At 45.7% G+C, this 19385-nt stretch overlaps 1 protein-coding gene across 1 annotated transcript in view; it reads left to right on the plus strand.

Moving 5' to 3' along the window:
- LOC147662944 (U3 small nucleolar RNA-associated protein NOL7-like) overlaps positions 1 to 19385 on the plus strand; it is a 103372-nt gene that overhangs the window by 16065 nt on the left and 67922 nt on the right. The window contains exon 3 of the mRNA XM_086950777.1: positions 137 to 215. Within this exon, the coding sequence (XP_086806903.1) occupies positions 137 to 215 (79 nt within the window). The remainder of the gene's footprint in view (positions 1 to 136; positions 216 to 19385) is intronic.

Here is a 19385-nt window from a genome sequence, read left to right on the forward strand (position 1 = left end):
TTTATGTCCTATTATTTTGTTGTCTTTACAATCCTGTCATACAACAAATAAAACAAAACCATATTACTTTTGCTGTCATTGATTTTCTGTGAGTGTGATTGAGGAATATTAAAAACCTTTATTTATTGTGTTAAAGGCAAAGATGAAGAGGCAGCTGAAGCTCAAGGGGACAACTCCAAGGATGAAGGGAGTGAAGAAGAGACAACTGATGACCGGTACTAAAGTTGTTACTGCTTATTTTTTTGTTTATCTGTATTGATATTTTTTTCAGCAACTTGCACATTTATTGTTTTGCATCGTTTTTAAAGCAGATACTTCGTTCACCACGCATTGCGTTATTGCTTAAATTACTTAACATATGCCTGTGTTGCAATATAACGCAGACGTTTGGTAGATAAAACGATAACCAAATGGAACCAGCCTTTGAACCATTTGTGCCCACCAGATTTCTTCCTTTCAATCAAACCTAATCACTCATCAAGAACATTTGTGTAGTTTACCTACCCCAGCCATCAGTCTTTGCCACAAGTCAGTGACGGCCAGATTTACTTGTCATCATCCAGGCTGCGCTGTTGTCCAGATGTCTCTCCATCCCGCCCTTGCAAAATAACAATGCTGCTGTCTACGTTGGCGGCAAATCCTCTTTGCTCTTCCTGTCTCAAAGCTACCACCTCACCCCCGCCTAGCTCAAGAGCGCCTCCATCCACCTACTATGCAGTGGGTTATTAGGCAAGCGCCAGTGCATAGCAATTTCCTATGTAGCCAATGTGGGTTCCAGGTTAATAAATGTGGAACTCACTTTGGTAGCTGGGGATCTGCAGTAAAGACCCATCAGACAGACTTCTAATGATTCAAAGTTTGGGCTGTGTTCGATTTGTCTCAGGTCATGGGCCACTCGCTGCCAGTATGCAGTGATCGTTGGGCATTCATGAATCCTGCATACACCAGGGAGCAGCAAGGGCATGATTTATCCACTGTACTAATTATAACATTCAATGAATATGGTGTGAGGTACGTGGCATGCAAGTAGTTCACCTGGGTATATTTAAACCTAGTGTTTCCAGAGACCCTACGTTTATGCTGGAAAACCATAGTCCATTCCCTATCTCTAATTTCACACCGCAGCCTGCTCTTCCATTGTGCATTATCCCCATCTATGGCCGCCATTGCCATGGCAAGAATAGTTTTATATAACCAGGTCACCAATTTCCTGCCGCTTCCACACATGAGTGAAGTTTGTAAAGCATCATGTGCCTACGGTTCCGTCGTCCCTCCCCAATATGCCTTTAACTGAGCTCCTTTGGGCTCCATACATAAGGAACTGGAACAAAAGCAAGTGTTACTCAGTCATCTTGTCTTCAAAGCTGCACAATACACCATTCACATAAGTCTTCCATAGTGAAGATCTAAGCTTCTGACCATTTGTTGGGTAGAAAGATAGCCCCCTCTAGGATTGGGAGCGCCGGGGCAAACAGAGGTCTATCCTCCGTTCCGCGCACTATTCACTGCGATTGTGAGCATCTTTGTAGAGTCAAGAGCACCTATCTTTCCACCCAGCATGAGCACCATCAGGGCTCCCTCTTTCAGGGCATCACCCAAGGGGCCAATCTCCTCTTTTCTCTCAGCCGCCGTGCCAACCACTGCAGCTGCGCTGCTGTGTAGTATAATTCTAGGTGCGGTACAGCAAGTTTTTACTGCTTTGATAACCTTTATAATGAACCGTCTTGTTATGGAATGATAATTATGCGATCAACCCAAAGATTTTAAGAGTTTTTGTGGGCAGGGTATTATTCACGTCATGTTGACTTTAAATCAGAATTTTACCTGCTCTCCTATAATAGTTATTTATTAAAAAAAGATTATCTAAATAATATGACATGAATCCATTCCAAGTGTGCAAAGGTTCATAGATCTCGAATCGCCATGATAGTACTCAAAAAAGGCCATACAAGTTTCCACCAAGATCTTTATCTCCATGACGTAGATCTTTTGTGGACACTTTATAGTCTCATATAAAATATTGTAGCACACCACTGAAAATGGGGGTTCTTCCAATTGTCTAGTGTTCAGAGTGAGCTTGCCCCCCCCCACAATGGTGCAATGTTTTGTCTTGCTAGCAACAAACCAAGATTAGAAAACCGTTTTGGGATTGGGACAGTCTCATCACCCTCATAACACCAGCATACCTAACTTTTCTTTTGTTTCAAAATTAACTCCAGTCATCCTTGTCAGACAGTTTGCATGTTATTCCTAATATCGATGAGTTTAGGACACGGTCAGAAGGTGTGCATAAATGATCCCCGTGTTTACGCAATTCCGTAGTCCATTCCTGAGGTCTGAGTCTGTCTGCTTAATCTATCTCAATTGCACCTGGATGTAGTAGCATCTATGAAGCATTTTTAATCGAATCGTCTACAACCACCTTTAATTGCCACTTTCAAAGGTGCATGTATCAACACTCCTTCTCCGTTAGCTTCCCCACATTTTGCACCCATTTCACCCTCGGACGCTCAAGATTATCTATTTTATTGTTAGTTATGGTTTTTTGGAGATGAGCGATATCGCCGCCTTTGAAAGGGGTTCCGCCAGTACCCTATCGTCTAGGGGTCTATCTTCTTTAATACACGTATCTTTAGTTCTACAGCAGCTAGTGCATGTCTTAACTGCAGGCATTTAATGCCTTCCTTTCTGCCATTTGAGACTCTACTCTGAAGGTTTCAAAAGGTTTAAGTTCCGTCTGACCCCAGACATCCCCAAGTTTATTGATACCGGTCAGATTCTATTTCGGAAACCTGATAGTCTCCTAATCTCCCTCAGTTGATTCCTCTCTCAATTTATTTTGAGCACAATGTGAGAATGAATTGACCTAACAGTAGTTCCTAAGGGACAGAACACACAGTGTATAGTGCTTGATTCCAATTAACATTGATCCAGCTCAGTTGCTTGAGTTTTTGGGTACGATCTTAGTTTATTCACTGTGGTGGGTTGCATCTCCTTCTTTATTTTTGTTAATTCACTTTATTTTGCCTTGTCACGTTTTACAGTCTTGTGATGTCTATTTCGAAGCGACCATTAAAGTGTTTAATAATGTTTTGTTCATTTGTCTGTCTTTTTGAAGCGATTGGGTGAAGATGGGCTAAAATGCCCATTCCAATCTGTATTCTCTCATCGTGGGTTGTTTTTAAACACTTCATAAAATCAGCACAGGGGCACGATTGTAAAGAATAGTGGTGCCGCAGCGCAGCTTGAGAGATTTTTACTCACTAAAGATGGAGTTAATGAATATGAAGAAAAGTTGAAACTAGAAAGGAAATGATGCTGCAAAAGGTGTAGAAAAATCTGAACCGAGTAAGCCAATGAGGAGCAGTAAAGGAGTTTATTTGTTGTTTATATGGTGCAAAAAAGCTGTGAAAAACGGGGAGAGAACAATTGAAGAAAGCATAACAAATGTATAAAAGGGATGAACAGTTGTTCTGGTTAACAAATGTTAAAGTGGAAGGAGTAAAGCAGTATCAAAGGGAAAAAAATCTGTTAATGTATTGTTAAGATTGTCTACTCGAATACAGGTTAGAGATGAAGGCCAGAATGAAGGAGGAGATATGAAAAAGCTGTAAGGTTTAATAAAGGGGGCTAAGATGTAAAAGCTTATAGTATGTTGATGGAAGAATAACGGAGTACTCTGTAAGCAACCTGCGACAGAGGCAAACTGCATGTAAATAAGGTGTGGAGAAATAACTTGGAATGGAAGGGTAGCGGGAAGGTATCAAATTAGAGGAAAATGGACATACATTGAAAGTCTAATGCGTTACTAGTGAAATGCAGACTAAAGAAGCACACCAAAATAAATCTCTTGTTTGTACAAAAGTGTTGCAGTCCAAAACATTTACCATGGTCAAAACTTAGCTGCATGAGGTGTTAGCTGTGAGCTCTGTTCGGAGGGTATAGACTGAGTGTCCTGTGGGGTCTTAGTAGGACTGTCTTTCCAATCGTGAGGGATCACCAAATGTGAGCCAAGTCGTAAGGTTGGCAGGGGAGGGTGCCAGTGGGTGGTGCAGAATTTCTATCATAAGATGGATTAACCTGTGGCTTAACATATTACCGTAATTGCTCTGCGGTAAACTGTAGATTTGGTGGAGAGAGAGACAAAAAAGCAAATTAAAAAATCCTGCCTGCTCACAAAAAATTGGTGAGCTGCCAGCCTCCATCTGTGTAATGTGAACAATAGATTTGACGGTTTGATTAAAGGAGGTATCTCCGTAGAGTGATGAACAGCGCTTGCAACATTCAGACAAGCTTATGCATCCCACCCATACACCTTTGCTGATCGAATATTGCCTCTTATACTTCATGGAATTGATTCACTGTCTGTTCTGGGGAAGGGGTCTTTTGGATAATGGAATATTTCAGTAAAGTTTTTCAAATATATGTGCAATAGTTGAACCGCTTCCCTGACAACTAATTGGAAAACTTCAACTGAGTTCAAAGGCAGTAGGTAGCAGCACCCTCTATCTCCTGCTACTTAATATTGGTTGCCTCCCATTGGTTATAATCGTAAGTAAAGATAAGGACCTATGAGCCATCATCTCTCAATTAATGAAATACAAAACAATTTGGTATTCTGATGTTGTAGTTCTCAATACACAAAATCCAACCCACCACAATCACTGAATCTTTGCAACTAATAGAAGGATCTATAGGCGCCTTTCTGTCACTGTTAAGTGAAATAAATTATTTATTATGCCAGTGTCCAAGGAAGTTATGAGCAGTGTAGGAAATTGAATTATTATTTGTGGTGAGAGGGAGTAACCACCCGCCTCAAAGAATAATCTTAACCGTTTCCAGAGTCGACCCTCCAGTCACTAAATTAACAGAGCTCAACCCCCTGGTAGCTATGGCACACAGCAGATAGGCTTAACTGAAGGCAATGTATAAAGTATGTATGTATGTAGTACAAAAACAATAAAGAAAGTCAAAATACAAAACAATCCAAATACAAAAAAAATAGAGCAGCTTTAACAAACCAAAGTGACAAATATTCAATAAAGTTTTAAGTATGAATAGAGAAGAAGCATAATGTGACAATAAAAGTCAAAGGACGGAGTAGAGCTTGACTTAATGCAAATTGATGCAAATCGCGGTGGAGCACAAGTCGAATACACAAACAAAGTTTACCTGGTCAAAGATTTCTCCTTCTGTCTTTGGTCGTAAAGTCCTGGTACACCACAATTCTAAAGCCCCCTGGGACCTTAGGGGAGGCACTTAGAGATTCACAGAGTGCAGGGTAGAGGCCAACAGCAGGGTCCAGTTGCCATTGGTCAGTTGGCACTTTTTCTTGAAAGGCCTCTTGCATCTTGTTGTATCCCCGTAGCTTGAACAGGAGGTCTGCCTTACGACTCTTTAAGTCCACATTTTTGTCCTGGGTGCAAGAGAGAGCAGGTCCAGTCCTTCAGGGCTCCTATCAGGTCACAAGCATCTGGTTCAGTTCTCTTTTGACTTCCACAGGGCCAGTAGAGTTCTGAAGTGGCTGCCTGGAGGTGCCACATTTATGGCTGGAATGAGATAGTGGGTGGGAATGACCCCAGGCCACACCCTTACCAATGGGATAAAAGTTCCCAGGCCAAACCTACCAACTTTAGGCACTTTCAAGAAGATGAAAGCTTTACAGGCCCCCCTCCCATGTCAAAATGAACAAGCATTTGCAATGCAATAGGTCTCGCATTAATTGAGGTTTGAGCTATTGGCATTGCTAAATATTGCAACACCAATTGCAACAAAATTCATAAATTGTAGGCCCAAAAAATGTGTATACATTTTTGTAGCAATTGTGGCATGCTGCGCTTTAGATGAATATGCTTAAAAGTAAAGTGCGCCATACTGCGATTGGTACAATAGTTCATTGTGGATGCGTTAACAATTGATGTGTGCACTGATGGCTGGTGTGTGTGCCTGTAGAAATTGTGCACTGCCGGCTGGTGGTGTGTGTGCCTGGTTGAAGTGTGCACTGACGGCTGGTGATGTGTGTGCCTGGTGAAAGCGTGTTCTGATGGCTGGTGGTATGTGCCAAGCGTGCACTGACGGCTGGTGGTGTGTGTGTGCCTGGTGAAAGCGTGCACTGATGGCTGGTGGTGTAAGCCTGGTGGATGCGTGCACTAACGGCTGGTGGTGTTTGTTCCCGGTGAAAGCATGCACTGACGTCTGTTGGTGTTCGTGCCCGGTGAAAGCGTGCACTGACGTCTGTTGGTTTTTGTGCCCGGTGAAAGCGTGCACTGACGACTGATGGTGTCTGCGTCTGGTGAAAGTGTACACTGACGTTGTGGTTGTGTGTGTGTGGTTGTGTGGTTGTGTTTGGTTGTGTGTGTGGTTGTGTGTGTGGTTGTGTGTGTGGTTGTGTGTGGTTGTGTGTGTGGTTGTGTGTGTGGTTGTGTGTGTGGTTGTGTGTGTGGTGGTGTGTGGCTGTGTGTGTGTGGTTGTGTGAAAGGCAGGCAAGACCTATTGGCTATGCCAATGCTTGTTAAAAATAGAAATGCTGCTGTGAAGCCTGTACTTGTATGCGCTTGTGGGAACTATGCATAGGGGTGTTGGGAGAGAGGGAGGAGGTCGAGCAGAGCAGGGAATGGCTGCGGGAGGAGGAATGAGGAATCGTTGCCGTTTGATTATAATGCGAAGCAGGGGGCACAAAAACAGCTTCACTGAACGTGCTGCACCACGCAAAACAAAAGAAAGGCGGCGCTGCTCAATAAGTTTGTTTACCCACGCTTCTGATGACAGCGTGCGCCTGTGTTCTAAATGAAGCGCGGTATGAGTTCTGGGTAAAATAATTTTTTTTTTAAAAAAAAGCAGTCGCAGTGTTAAAGAAAAGCACGGTGTGCGGTTTGTAAAAACAAATAACATGTTTTAGCTGCAAGATGGCCCCTCGAGTCATGCCGCTTCTTTTGCATGTTGGAAGCTGTAAAAATCTACGCACTCAAATATTTATCAGTAGTGACTGAACATTTACAAACTGCAAACACCTAAACACGCTATTCTTTTGAAAATACGTATGCTGCAGCTGCGGAGCTTTTAACTTGTAGGCGCCCACGGGACCTGTGCATGGGGGTTTTGGGAGCGAGGGAGGAGGTTGGGCAGAGCATGGCTGAGGATGTAAATGCCTACACATGCTACATTTTTAAAAATAGAAATGCTGCTGTGAAGCCTGTACTTGTATGCGCTCGTGGGACCTATGCATAGGGGTGTTGGGAGAGAGGGAGGAGGTCGGGCAGAGCAGGGAATGGCTGCGGGAGGAGGAATGAGGAAGAAACTGAAAATGCCTAAACACGCTATTCTTTTGAAAATACATATGCTGCAGCTTCGAAGCCCGTACCTTGTAGGCACCCATGGGACCTGTGCATGGTGGTGTTGGGAGCGAGGGAGGAGGTCGAGCAGAGCATGGCTGAGGATGGAAATGCCTACACGTGCTACATTTTTAAAAATAGAAATGCTGCTGTGAAGCCTGTACTTGTATGCGCTCATGGGACCTATACATAGGGGTGTTGGGAGAGAGGGAGGAGGTCGGGCAGAGCAGGGAGGAGGAATGAGGAAGCGTTGCCGTTTGATTGAGAAAGGCTCCGTTTGTGCGCAGAGGATGGGGGCGGGCTTATAATGCGAAGCAGGGGGGCGCAAAAACGGCTTCAATGAATGTGCTGCACCACGCAAAACAAAAAAAAGTTTGTTTACCCACACTTCTGTTGAAAGTGTGCGCCTGTGTTCTAAATAAAGCGCGGTAAAAAAAAGTTCTAAAAAAGAAAGCAGTTGCAGTGTTAAAGAAAAGCACGGCGTGCGGTTTGTAAAAACAAATAAAATGTTTTAGCTACAAGATGGCCCCTAGCGTTTTGCCTCTTCTTTTGCATGTTGGAAGCTGTAAAAATGTACGCACTCAAATTTTTACCAGTAGTGACTGAAGCACCGTCCGTGCGTGTACCCACAACATGACAGTCGTGTTTTTTTCTGCAACTGATCTCAGTTGGTTTGGTAAAGAAAAAAGAAGCTAAAGTGCGTTTTTATTTGTAATATTCTTTTTTTTTAAGCAAAAACAGTACCGTGGGGGGAAGCAATTGGCTAAAGGTATTATGAACAGGGCAGCAAATGTAGGAGAGAGCGCAATGTAGATCTCGAGGAGAAGCATACAGGCACTAAAACAAAGTAGGGAAAAAGCACAGGAGGGCGAGCACATTACGGTGCTGGGAGGAACATGTGTGCAGAGAAAGAGCAACACACCTCGAAGGAGCAGAATGTACTGATAATTAAGGCGAGTCGTTCTGTGACTTACAGAATCCTTCGGATGGCAAATGTTGATCACTTTAGCGGCCACTATGATGTTCTCAGTGGCCGCGCGGCTCACTGAGAACATCAAAGCGGCCGCGAAAGTGATCACGCAGGCTGACAAATGGTGCGCGCGTCTGGCGCACATGCACTGTACCCGATCCGCCTGCAGACTTTGGGAGCACTTTCAAAAGCCCCTTACTAAATATCCTGCATAGCATCGCTTACCCGATAGCTAGGCGAGACCTAAAAAGCACTGGGAATGTGGTGGTCCCTGGGACTGGTGGTTCTCGAGGCTCCCATTACATTAGCCCTGGGGAGGCGGCAGTCCCCGGGGCTGCTGGGGAGGCCTGCACAAATTTTAATCCATGGGCTTGGGGAAGTGGTGGTCCCAAAGGGCTGTGGGGGTGGTGGGCCATGCGGGCCCCAGCATCACTTTAAGTATGTTTGCCCAGGGAGGTGACCGTCCCTAGGGCGCAGGGTGTTGCATGGGCACCCCCACATTATTATGAAACGCTGCCCATGGGATTTGACCCACTTGGGGTCTTCTTATAAAAGAAGCACTGAAGCGCGCACATCTTCTTTTTTTTTTTTTTTTTTTTTTTTTTTTTATTTTGCCACTGATCCACGGGTCACCCACGAATTTGGGGCAACATTTTTAAAAGAATCCTTTAAACCCACAGCGGGGTCCTTGTGGGACTCACCCCACCATATTGGGGGAGTCAGGGTGTTCCTACCCCCTTTTCCCTGCCCCATTTTCTTTATTTATTTATTATTTTTTTTTTTTAATCCTCATTTGCGTGCATGGCTCCAATCTATCAAAACTAAAAACCGCCACAGAGCAATAAAGCGTAAGGTCGTGTTCTGTGCTGTCTCAGCATATAGCTGGCGGGAGATTTCATTAGGGAGGGAAGAAGACCAATTCCCAGCAGCACAATTTACACAGGCCACACATGATCTTGCTTAGGGCTGTACTTTAGTAGATAGTGCCCGAGTTACCGAGGCCCCCATAACGCCATGACACTTGGTCAAGGAAACAAGGGTAGGCAATACGCGCATTAATCATAGGACCTGGGGGGAAAAAAAAAAAAACCCCAGGCTTGTCGCTACTATCCAAGCATAGAACAGAAAGCTCTTCTACTGGGATTTCCTACCCTGGCGAGGTCGAGTTTGGAAATTTGAAGAAGTGATGCTCGCCATTCGTGCACTGTGGGTGGTTGGGCATCTTTCCAGTGTCTGCATATCTCCCTACGTGCCGCCAGATTAGCATAAAATAGCAGATTAGTTGCGGCATTGCGTGCTTTGCTTCTAAGGCCAATGATGACAAGAACGAGGTCTATAGAGATATGTTCACCCAAAGACTGTGATAACTTATTACTAATAGCTTCCCAATAAGCGGATAGATTTGGACATTCGTAAAACATATGGATGTCTGATGCTGCGATTAACCCGCATCTTGGGCATAAGACCGGGCCCGTTAGAGAAAACTTGGTCAACCTATGTGGGGAATAGTATGCCCTATGTATAGTAAAAAGGTGGTTCCTGCGAAGCCACACAGGTTTAACTAAGTCCCAGAGTGTTGAGCAAGAGGCCGTCCAGAGCTCCTCCACATCTATACCTGGCATTAATTCAGCCCATAATGATGTCGGTAAGTGGAAGTTGGTATCTATTTCATCAATTATTTTATTATACCAACGTGAAATTTCTTTCTTTGCCACCGGGCTATCTAATAGACAAGTCACCAAATCACTATGACCACCTATAAGTAGCTTACTAATCCGTGCTGGCTGCTCTTTATATGACTGTGACCAGCTAGAGATCTGAATATATTTAAATCTCGACAGACTTGGTCCTACTTTGTTAATTAAATAGTCCCATGGAAGCAAAGACCCATCCATAAACAGATCTTCCCAACTATTAATACCGGCTTCTATTAGCGGATTGGTAAGTGCATCGATTGTCCATGGAGGGGGAACGGGTAAGTTCCATATAGGAGCCTTCCCAGAATAGTAGCCCACTTTGGTCGCTTGCCTCACTTTATACCAAGTAGATGCTATCCCTTGTAAGACTTTCAATTTTATTTTCTTAAAGAATTTGGGGTCACCAAATTTAAACAAAAAAACGGATTGGTCTACTCTTTCACAGTCCAATAGTGTAGAGAACAAACGGCCCATCCCTGTAACTGTAGGAGTTTTAAGCAACATACGTGTGTGCGAGAGCTGGAACGCCCATGCGTAGATTTGAAGGTCTGGTCCAGCCAGCCCTCCCTTCTCCCTACGACGTCTGATTTTTTTTTCCACGAGATTCTAGGGCTCTTGCTATTCCAAATGAAACTAGTAATCGCGCTCTGTAGCTTTGAGATTAACTTTGAATTAAAAAAAAGTGGAATTGAATTGAACAAAAAAGAAATCTTCGGTAAAATACTCATCTTCACCAGGTTAACCTTACCCAAAAAGGTGAGCGGGAGATGTGACCAGTCTCTCATAAGTTTCCGGCACTCTGCAGCTACTTTGGTAAAGTTTAGAGAAGCAATTAAGTTAATGTCTTTGACTATGTTTATCCCCAGGTAACGCATTTGAGTTTTGGATGTCCCGTTGTTATCTGTTGTATTAATATTCCAGGACATTGACTCTGTCTTTAAGGCGTTAATCTCATACCCTGAGACTTTACCAAATTTGAGAGCCAGATCGATTATCTCTGGGTAGGCTTCATCATAGCTTGTGGTGAAAATCATAATATCATCCGCATAGAGTGCCACCTTTTTATCCCAGCCACCGGAAATAAAAGGTTTAATGAGTGTATTGTCTCTTAAGGTTTGGGCAAAGAGTTCGATGTATACATCAAAAAGGAGGGGAGACAGGGGACACCCCTGTCTAATTCCTCTCGTAACCTTGAATGGCTCCGTTAGGCCACCGTTTATCAAAAGTGAAGCAGACGGGCAACGATATAACAGATTTATCGCTCTACGAAATCTATCACCAACATTGAACTTCCTCAAGGCCTCCGACAGGTATAGCCAATTCACCCTGTCGAAGGCCTTGGTAGCATCCAACGTGAGGACAGACAAAGGGGTAGCCTCTTTTATAGCTATATCTATGGAGCCTAGTAGTTCATAGGTGAGCTCGCATAGCTGTCTCCCTTTTATAAATCCTTTTTGGTTAGGACTTATAATATCAGGCGCTACCCGGCCCAACCGATTGGCCAATATTGTGGCAAAGATTTTGTAGTCGGCATTTAAAATGGAAATAGGCCGATATGAACCACAATCTGAGGAGGGTTTGCCAGGCTTCAAGATAAGGGTTATAGAGGCATTATCCCATGATTCAGGTGGCAATTTGCCATCTCTTAGGATTTGATTAAATAAGGTTACTAGGACTGGAGACACCTCTGTGATCAATTTTTTATATATTTCGCATGGTAAACCATCAGTGCCTGCAGCCTTTCCACCCTTTGCCCCCCCTTATAGCCTCCTATACCTCTGTAATACTTATTTCCTCTTCCAAGGTGCGGCTCTGTTCTGATGTTAAAGATGGTAGAGAGATACCTTCCAACCAACTCATGATGTTTTTCTGAGTAACATTAAGGTCATCTTGGTATATAGATTGAAAGAAGGTTCTAAAAACGTCTCTGATTTCTTCGTCCCTGGAAAAGGTACCCCTCGCTGATGTAACAGAGGGAATGTTGTTTCGGGCCCGGTCTGATTTTGTTTTCCAGGCAAGTAATTTCCCTGCCCCTTCCCCATATTGGAAATGAGAGAGCTTACTTGCCTCCCATCTCTGCAAGATACGTTTCTCTAGAATTGCCGATAAAGCATTCTTTAGTCTATCCAACTCTGCGTGTTTTACGGAAAGGTCCTGGTTATCTATTAACCCAATTCTGTCGATGTCAGTCTGAACTGTCAAAATGTTATCCTCGATAGAGGTTACTTTCTCTATATACTGTCTTCTTCTATAGGCTACTTTATTCTTAATGAGGCCTCTTAGTGTACATTTAAATGCGTCCCATACAGTTCCTGCTGAGGCTGTGCCATTGTTAGTGTTGAAGAAGTAACGTGTTTCTAACTGTAAAAATTCTATGTCCTCTATTGATGAGAGTAAAGACCTGTCAAAGGACCACATTCTTGTAGGAGGTGCCATACCCAGTTTTAATTCTAGCTCCATTGCTGAATGATCAGAGAGATGTATTGGGATGTAGTGTATTGAGGTGATGTCATCAACCAGAGCTATACTGGTAAGAATTAAATCTATTCTAGATTTATGTCTATACTTAAAGTTCCTGAATGAGAAGTCTTGTCTTTGGCCCTCTCTAAACCGCCAGATATCAAGATATCCATACTGGTTCATTAAACCTAAAAGACAGTTTCTAGATTTAGAGATAACTTTTTGTCTGCTGTTAGGGGATTTATCCAGAAGTGGGTTCAAAGTGATATTGAAATCCCCAGCTATGATCAACGGGTCTGGGAATCTTAACAAGTGATTGAATAGGGATTCCAATACTGAGGGATCGTCAATATTTGGGCCATAATAGCCCACTAGTGTTAACTTCATTCCTCCTACCTCTATTGCTACAATGGCCCATCTTCCTCCAGAGTCCACTTTCTGTTGTATTATCTTAAACCTTACGGATTTCTTGAAAAGAATAGAGACCCCCCGCGTATTAGATCCTTGTGATGTTGAAATCGAGGATTCTATCCATCTATTCCTTCCAACCAACTCAAGTATCTCGCTATCGATTAAATGTGTCTCCTGGAGGATAATGATCCCCGCATCGGCATCTCGAAGATATTGCATGATTTTATTAGCACGATGCCTGGTACGGAGACCATTAACATTCCAGGATAATATTTTGAGTCTACTCATTATGTTGTGAGTCTGGGTTACATGGTGAGACTGACAGTTTGTATGACAATTTGTAAGAGTTCATGTTGTTTTGCTTACGATGAGTAAAAAACCTTATATTCAAAATTTTATTTACATAGAAAGATTGGAGCTCATTCTTCGAAGTGTGATTGTGCCCCGCTGTGAGAAGTTGGCCTGATAGGTAGTGTTTCCAATTCTGGAACCACTGGTTATCAGTCCAAACAAACCCCAAAGATGTCAGGTTGTAAGTCAACCTTGTAGACAAGCTATCCTAGTGGTAGCATGGACTAAGCAGCCTTAAAGGCTTAACTTAAGAGGTCGTGTTAAGCGAGCTGTTTTACCACATACAATCCTGTAATCAAATGAAAGGACCCCACACAAGTATATATTATAAAAATATATGTATTTATTTCTAAATTACTCCCCAGTACTCTTTATGAGGAAAGGGGCACAAGCGTTAAATCAAAAGCACTGTTACACATATAAAGTTGCACGTTTATGGATGAGGGCGGGTGGCCACTCAGACCATATATCAAAAAAGTGGTATAAGTAACACTTTACGAACAATGGTTAGGCCTAGGGCCTAGAGATTCGCTGGGAGCAGTCAGGACAAGCAATGAAGAAGTCGGGAGTAGCCCACAGGAGACGGGTGCAGCACGGAAAGTGCGGCGCGCACCAATGCACTGTCAATGGTGCGTAAAAGTCAGTTAAAGTGAATAAAAAGATACTTCCGCTGAACCTAGGAACACAAAACTTTAGACACAGACCCTAGAGGTGTGTACCAGTGTAAAGACACCGGCGTTGCAAAGTTACCTCACCCACAGGCCGTGGCTGCACAGGGTCGAAGTGGCGTCGGGTTCTGTCACGCAGGTTCTGGGTGCTTGGAGCTGTTGCAGCTGCAGGCGCTGTGAAGCAGAAGTGTCCGGTGCGATCCAAGGGTGGATCGATGTAGAAAAGTACCTGAAAGCAGAGGGGACAGAGTCTGGGTCACTCAGCAGTGACCAGGGTGGAACCAGGACGGAACCAGGCAATGTCGGGCGCAATCAGGCGGTTGTCGATAGGCTTCTCTCCGCTGTCACGTGGGCTCTGGGGCATCTACGACGTCCAGGAGCAGGTCACGATCTGTCCCACGTAGGCTCTCGCCGTCAGCACCGTCGGCTTGAAGATTGTAGCAAACAGCACTTGGCAAAAGCAATCCACGCGGAACCGGGAGATTGCTTATCACTCGAACCAGGAAGGTCAGAGTGGGTGCTCCTTTTCACAGGAGCTGGTGCAGATCTGGAGCAACCAGAAAAGCAAGTCGGATTTCAAAGTTCCTCGGCACAGGGGCCACAAGCCAGCTGGCAAGTGACCGGGCCAACGCGTCGAGCGCACACAAGCAGAAGGGCCCCACGCAGCACTCAGCGAGTGTGGAGGGGTGAGCTTTGGTGCAAGTGGAGCTCGGGGCTGGGGCTTCTCAAACCCCGGTGTACAGCTTCGAGGGTCACTCGTGGGCCGCACGGTCAGCGTCTCGTGGCCTTTTCAAGATGGCGTGCCCCACGCTTCCGGTCGCCTCCACGGGTCTCAGCTCTGCAGGGACTGTGGATCGGGCAGGTAGAAGGCAGGCAAGCTTGATCTCGTCGATCTCTGTCGCTCGAGTTCCGGCGGGAACTGCAACAAAGCAAGGGTCGAGGGCTGGATGGTGCCTGTTTGCACAGGGTGGTCACTCCTTGACCACAAGGGAGATTCTTCAGTCTTCTCACGTCGTGTAGAAAGTCGAAGGGTCCAGATTTCGTTTCTTATGTTTCTTCAGGATGATCTAAGGTCCGTTGGGACTGCTCCCCCTCTTATTCGAATCTCGGGGGTTGGACATCCTGCTAGGTCCCCTCCTATGGGTGGGACCCAGGAAGGGGGTGGTTACACCCCTCTCCTTTGATCCTGGCCGCGCTGGGACAGGGGCTGGGAGGCCCCAGAACCGGTTTGGCCGGATCCTGCAAGGGGCAGCCTTGTGCTCCCCAGGCAGTGTCTGGTTTCATTGAAACCTCCCTACTCCAATCCACTATCTCCTGTCTGGGGTGGTTTGACACCGCCCTGTGACAGGAAACTCTTTGTACAGGCCTCCTCTGCCGGGTTTCGGTCAGCAGCAGGAGGTCAGACCCGTGTCTGTGGCAGGGGCATCCATTTTGTGGATCTGAGGCTCATTTTAAATCAACCGCGTTTCAGTAAAGTAACATGTCTTCTCCCTCTAGAAGGGTGGAATGCTACCCCCGTCGCCAGAACTGGCGAGGGGGTAGTATTCCAGTTCGTATGACACCTTACACGACATGTTTTGATAAAGCCAAACCAAAGTTGCTATATAACCGCGAGGATTATAAGGCGCTTAAGAGTATATGGTATGGCGTTATCCCGGATCAGCTTAGGGAGTTGTTCCCGGCAGCTGCAGACAGGCTCAGCTCATGCCAGAGCACCATCTCACATAAAACCACGCACTCTGCCTCCAGGATTGATGAGGCCTTCCATAGGAGTGGCTTACAGGCTATATATGTGTCCAGATATAGGTTTAGATATAGGTATACTATATCTAAGCAAGGGGTGATTACACCCACTTGCCCCAGCTGAGTGATCAGCCAGTTGTGTCAATTTAAGAACCAGCCAGGGGTGGCAAAAGCTATGCTTCAGCCCCTGGTAGGCCTTGGTGGCACCTATGCCCTGGGCACCTATAGTGCATGGTACAGGGGCTGACAAGGAGTCCATTTCCAATTGTGGTATGTACCTATAGCACATGTATTATGAATTTAGAGAGAGAACAGCAGGCTGGGGGTCTGATTAGCAGGCCCACAGCCTCAGTAAGTCGAAAACCAGTGAAGCAAAAAGCAAAAATTGGGGTGACCATAGGATAGCAGACCCTACTCTCCTACATAACCCCCCCCCAAACGCAGGGACATTAAACTTAACCTTGACCAGATAAGTCTTCATGTTCTAAGTGGAAGTACCTGGAGAGACCATCTGCATTACCATGGTCAGTCCCTGGGCGGTGCTCCACTGTAAAGTCCATCCCCTGTAGGGAAATGGACCACCTGAGCAGTTTGGGATTTTCACCCTTCATCTGATTTAGCCACAAGAGGGGCTTATGGTCTGTCTGAATTAGGAAGTGAGTACCAAACAAGTATGGCCTCAACTTCTTCAGGGCCCAAACCACAGCAAAGGCCTCCCTCTCAATAGCTGACCAACGTTTCTCCCTGGGGGTCAGCCTTCTGCTAATAAAAGCAATGGGCTGGTCTTGACCATCTTGATTAAGTTGTGAAAGCACAGCTCCCACCCCCAACTCAGAAGCATCTGTCTGTACAATGAACTGTTTGGAGTAGTCAGGACTCTTCAGGATAGGTGCAGAGCACATGGCCTTCTTCAGGTCATCAAATGCCTTTTGACAGCTAACTGTCCACTGAACCTTTTTGGGCATCTTTTTGGATGTCAAGTCATTCAATGGTGTCACAATGGACCCATAGTTCTTTACAAATTTTCTGTAATACCCAGTCAGGCCCAAGAAGGCTCTGACTTGTGTCTGGGTAGTTGGAGGAGTCCAGTCCTGTATGGTCTGGATCTTGCTCTCCAGTGGCTGAACTTGACCCCCACCTACTAGGTGGCCCAAGTACACAACCTTGCTCTGCCCTATCTGGCACTTAGTAGCCTTGATAGTCAGGCCTGCCTTTTGCAGGGCCTCCAGAACCTTCTTCAGGTGGATCAGGTGATCCTCCCAGGTGGAGCTAAAGACAGCAATATCATCTAGATATGCTGCGCAAAAGTCATCCAACCCAGCAAGGACTTGGTTCACCAACCTTTGGAAAGTGGCAGGTGCATTCTTCAAACCAAAGGGCATTACCACAAACTGATAATGCCCACTAGGGGTAGAGAATGCTGTTTTGGCTTTTGACTCTTCAGCTAGTCTGATTTGCCAGTAGCCAGCTGTCAAATCAAATGTGCTCAGAAACTTGGCAGAAGCCAATTTATCAATGAGCTCATCTGCTCTTGGAATGGGATGAGCATCTGTCCTAGTGACAGCATTGAGACCTCTGTAGTCCACACAAAACCTCATTTCTCTCTTCCCATCTTTGGTATGAGGTTTTGGCACAAGGACCACTGGGCTAGCCCATGGGCTCTCTGATGGCTCAATCACTCCAAGCTCCAACATCTTTTGCACCTCAGCCTTTATACAATCCCTGACATGGTCAGGTTGCCTGTAGATCTTATTCTTCACAGGCAGATTGTCACCAGTATCCACCTCATGGGTGCACCAGTTAGTCTGACTGGGTGTGAGTGAAAACAAGTGTCTGTGGGCCTGCAACACCTGTCTGCAGTCCACCTGTTGCTGCTCAGTGAGGCTGCCTGCCAAGGCTACTCCATCAACTGAACCATCATCAGGGTTCTGGGAAAGCAGGTCTGGGAGAGGGTCACTCTCTTCCTCCTGTTCCCCATCTGTGGCCATGAGGAGACTCGTGTCCTCCCTGTCAACAAATGCTTTCAAACGATTGACATGGAGCACCCTGTGGGGGCTCCTAGGGGTGCCAAAGTCAACCAAGTAGGTGACTTCTCCCTTCTTTTCAATGATAGGGTAGGGTCCAGTCCATTGGTCCTGGAGAGCTGCTGGCCCCACTGGGTCCAACACCCACACCTTCTGCCCTGGCTGGTACTCAACCAGAACAGCCTTTTGGTCATGCCAGGCTTTCTGTAATTCCTGACTGGCCTCAAGGTTTTTGGATGCTCTCTCCATGTATTCAGCCATCCTGGAGCGGAGACCAAGTACATAATCCACAATGTCTAGTTTAGGCTTTTTGAGAGGTAACTCCCATCCTTCCTTCACCAAACTCAATGGACCTCTTACAGGGTGGCCAAACAAAAGTTCAAAAGGGCTGTAGCCAACCCCCTTCTGTGGGACCTCTCTGTAAGCAAAGAGCAAGCAGGGTAAAAGGATGTCCCATTTCCGCCTAAGCTTCTCTGGTAAACCTTTTATCATTCCCTTTAGGGTCTTGTTGAACCTTTCCACAAGCCCATTGCACTGTGGATGGTAGGGTGTGGTAAACTTATAGTTTACTCCACACTCTTTCCACATTGCTTTTAAGTATCCAGACATGAAGTTGGTACCTCTGTCTGAAAGAACCTCCTTTGGAAAGCCCACTCTTGAGAAAACTGCAATGAGGGCTTTTGCCACCACAGGAGCTGTGGTGGTCCTCAGGGGAATTGCTTCTGGGTACCTGGTGGCATGATCCACTACCACCAGTATAAATCTGTGCCCAGATGCTGTTTGAGGATCCATGGGACCCACAATGTCTATTCCAACTCTTTCAAAGGGTACCCCCACCACAGGTAGTGGTATCAGGGGGGCCTTTGTTGTGCCACCTGACTTACCACTGGCTTGGCAAGTGACACAGGAGCGACAAAACTCCTTGACATTTTCTGACATGTGAGGCCAGTGAAAGTGTGGAACAAGCCTGTCCCAAGTCTTATTCTGGCCTAAGTGTCCTGCAAGGGGAATATCATGGGCCAAGGTAAGAAGGAAGCCCCTAAACTTCAAAGGTATAACCAACCTCCTGGTTGTGCCAGGCTTGGGGTCTCTAGCCTCTGAATAAAGGAGTCCTTCATCCCAATACACTTTATGGGTACCTTGAGCATTCCCTGCCGCCTCAGCAGCAGCTTGCTGTCTGAGGGGTTCAAGTGAAGGGCAATCTAATTGGGCCTGCCCCAGGTCTGCCCTTGAGGGTCCCCCTGTCCCCAGAAACTCAACCTGATCAGGTTCAAGCTCCTCAGAGACAGTCTCCTCTTGGACTGCAGAATCAGTTTCCTGTGAAACCTGATCCTCAACCTGGGGCAAGTGGGAAGGCACAGCCTTAACCCTCTTGCTCCTTCTCTTGGGTTGTGGTTGGTCTATTGTTTCAAGATCCACCACTGGTTCAGGAAGGCACTTCTTAGCCTGAGACCTTGTCACTGCAAGGACATGAGCTGAAATCCCTAGCATTTCTGCATGAGTCCTGTACTCCACTTCTGACCAAACTGAGCTTTCAAGATCATTGCCTAACAGACAGTCTACTGGGAGGTCTGCACTCACAACAACTTTCTTTAGGCCATCTACCCCTCCCCAGGAGAAGTTCACAACAGCCACACTATGGGAAGTAGTGGAGTTGCTTGCATTGGTCACTAGGTAACTTTCACCTAGTACAATTTGTCCAGGGTCCACAAAGCCAGGTGCCACCATTG

Source organism: Lissotriton vulgaris, unplaced genomic scaffold (assembly GCF_964263255.1).
Source record: "Lissotriton vulgaris unplaced genomic scaffold, aLisVul1.2 SCAFFOLD_1218, whole genome shotgun sequence".
NCBI lineage: Eukaryota > Metazoa > Chordata > Amphibia > Caudata > Salamandridae > Lissotriton > Lissotriton vulgaris.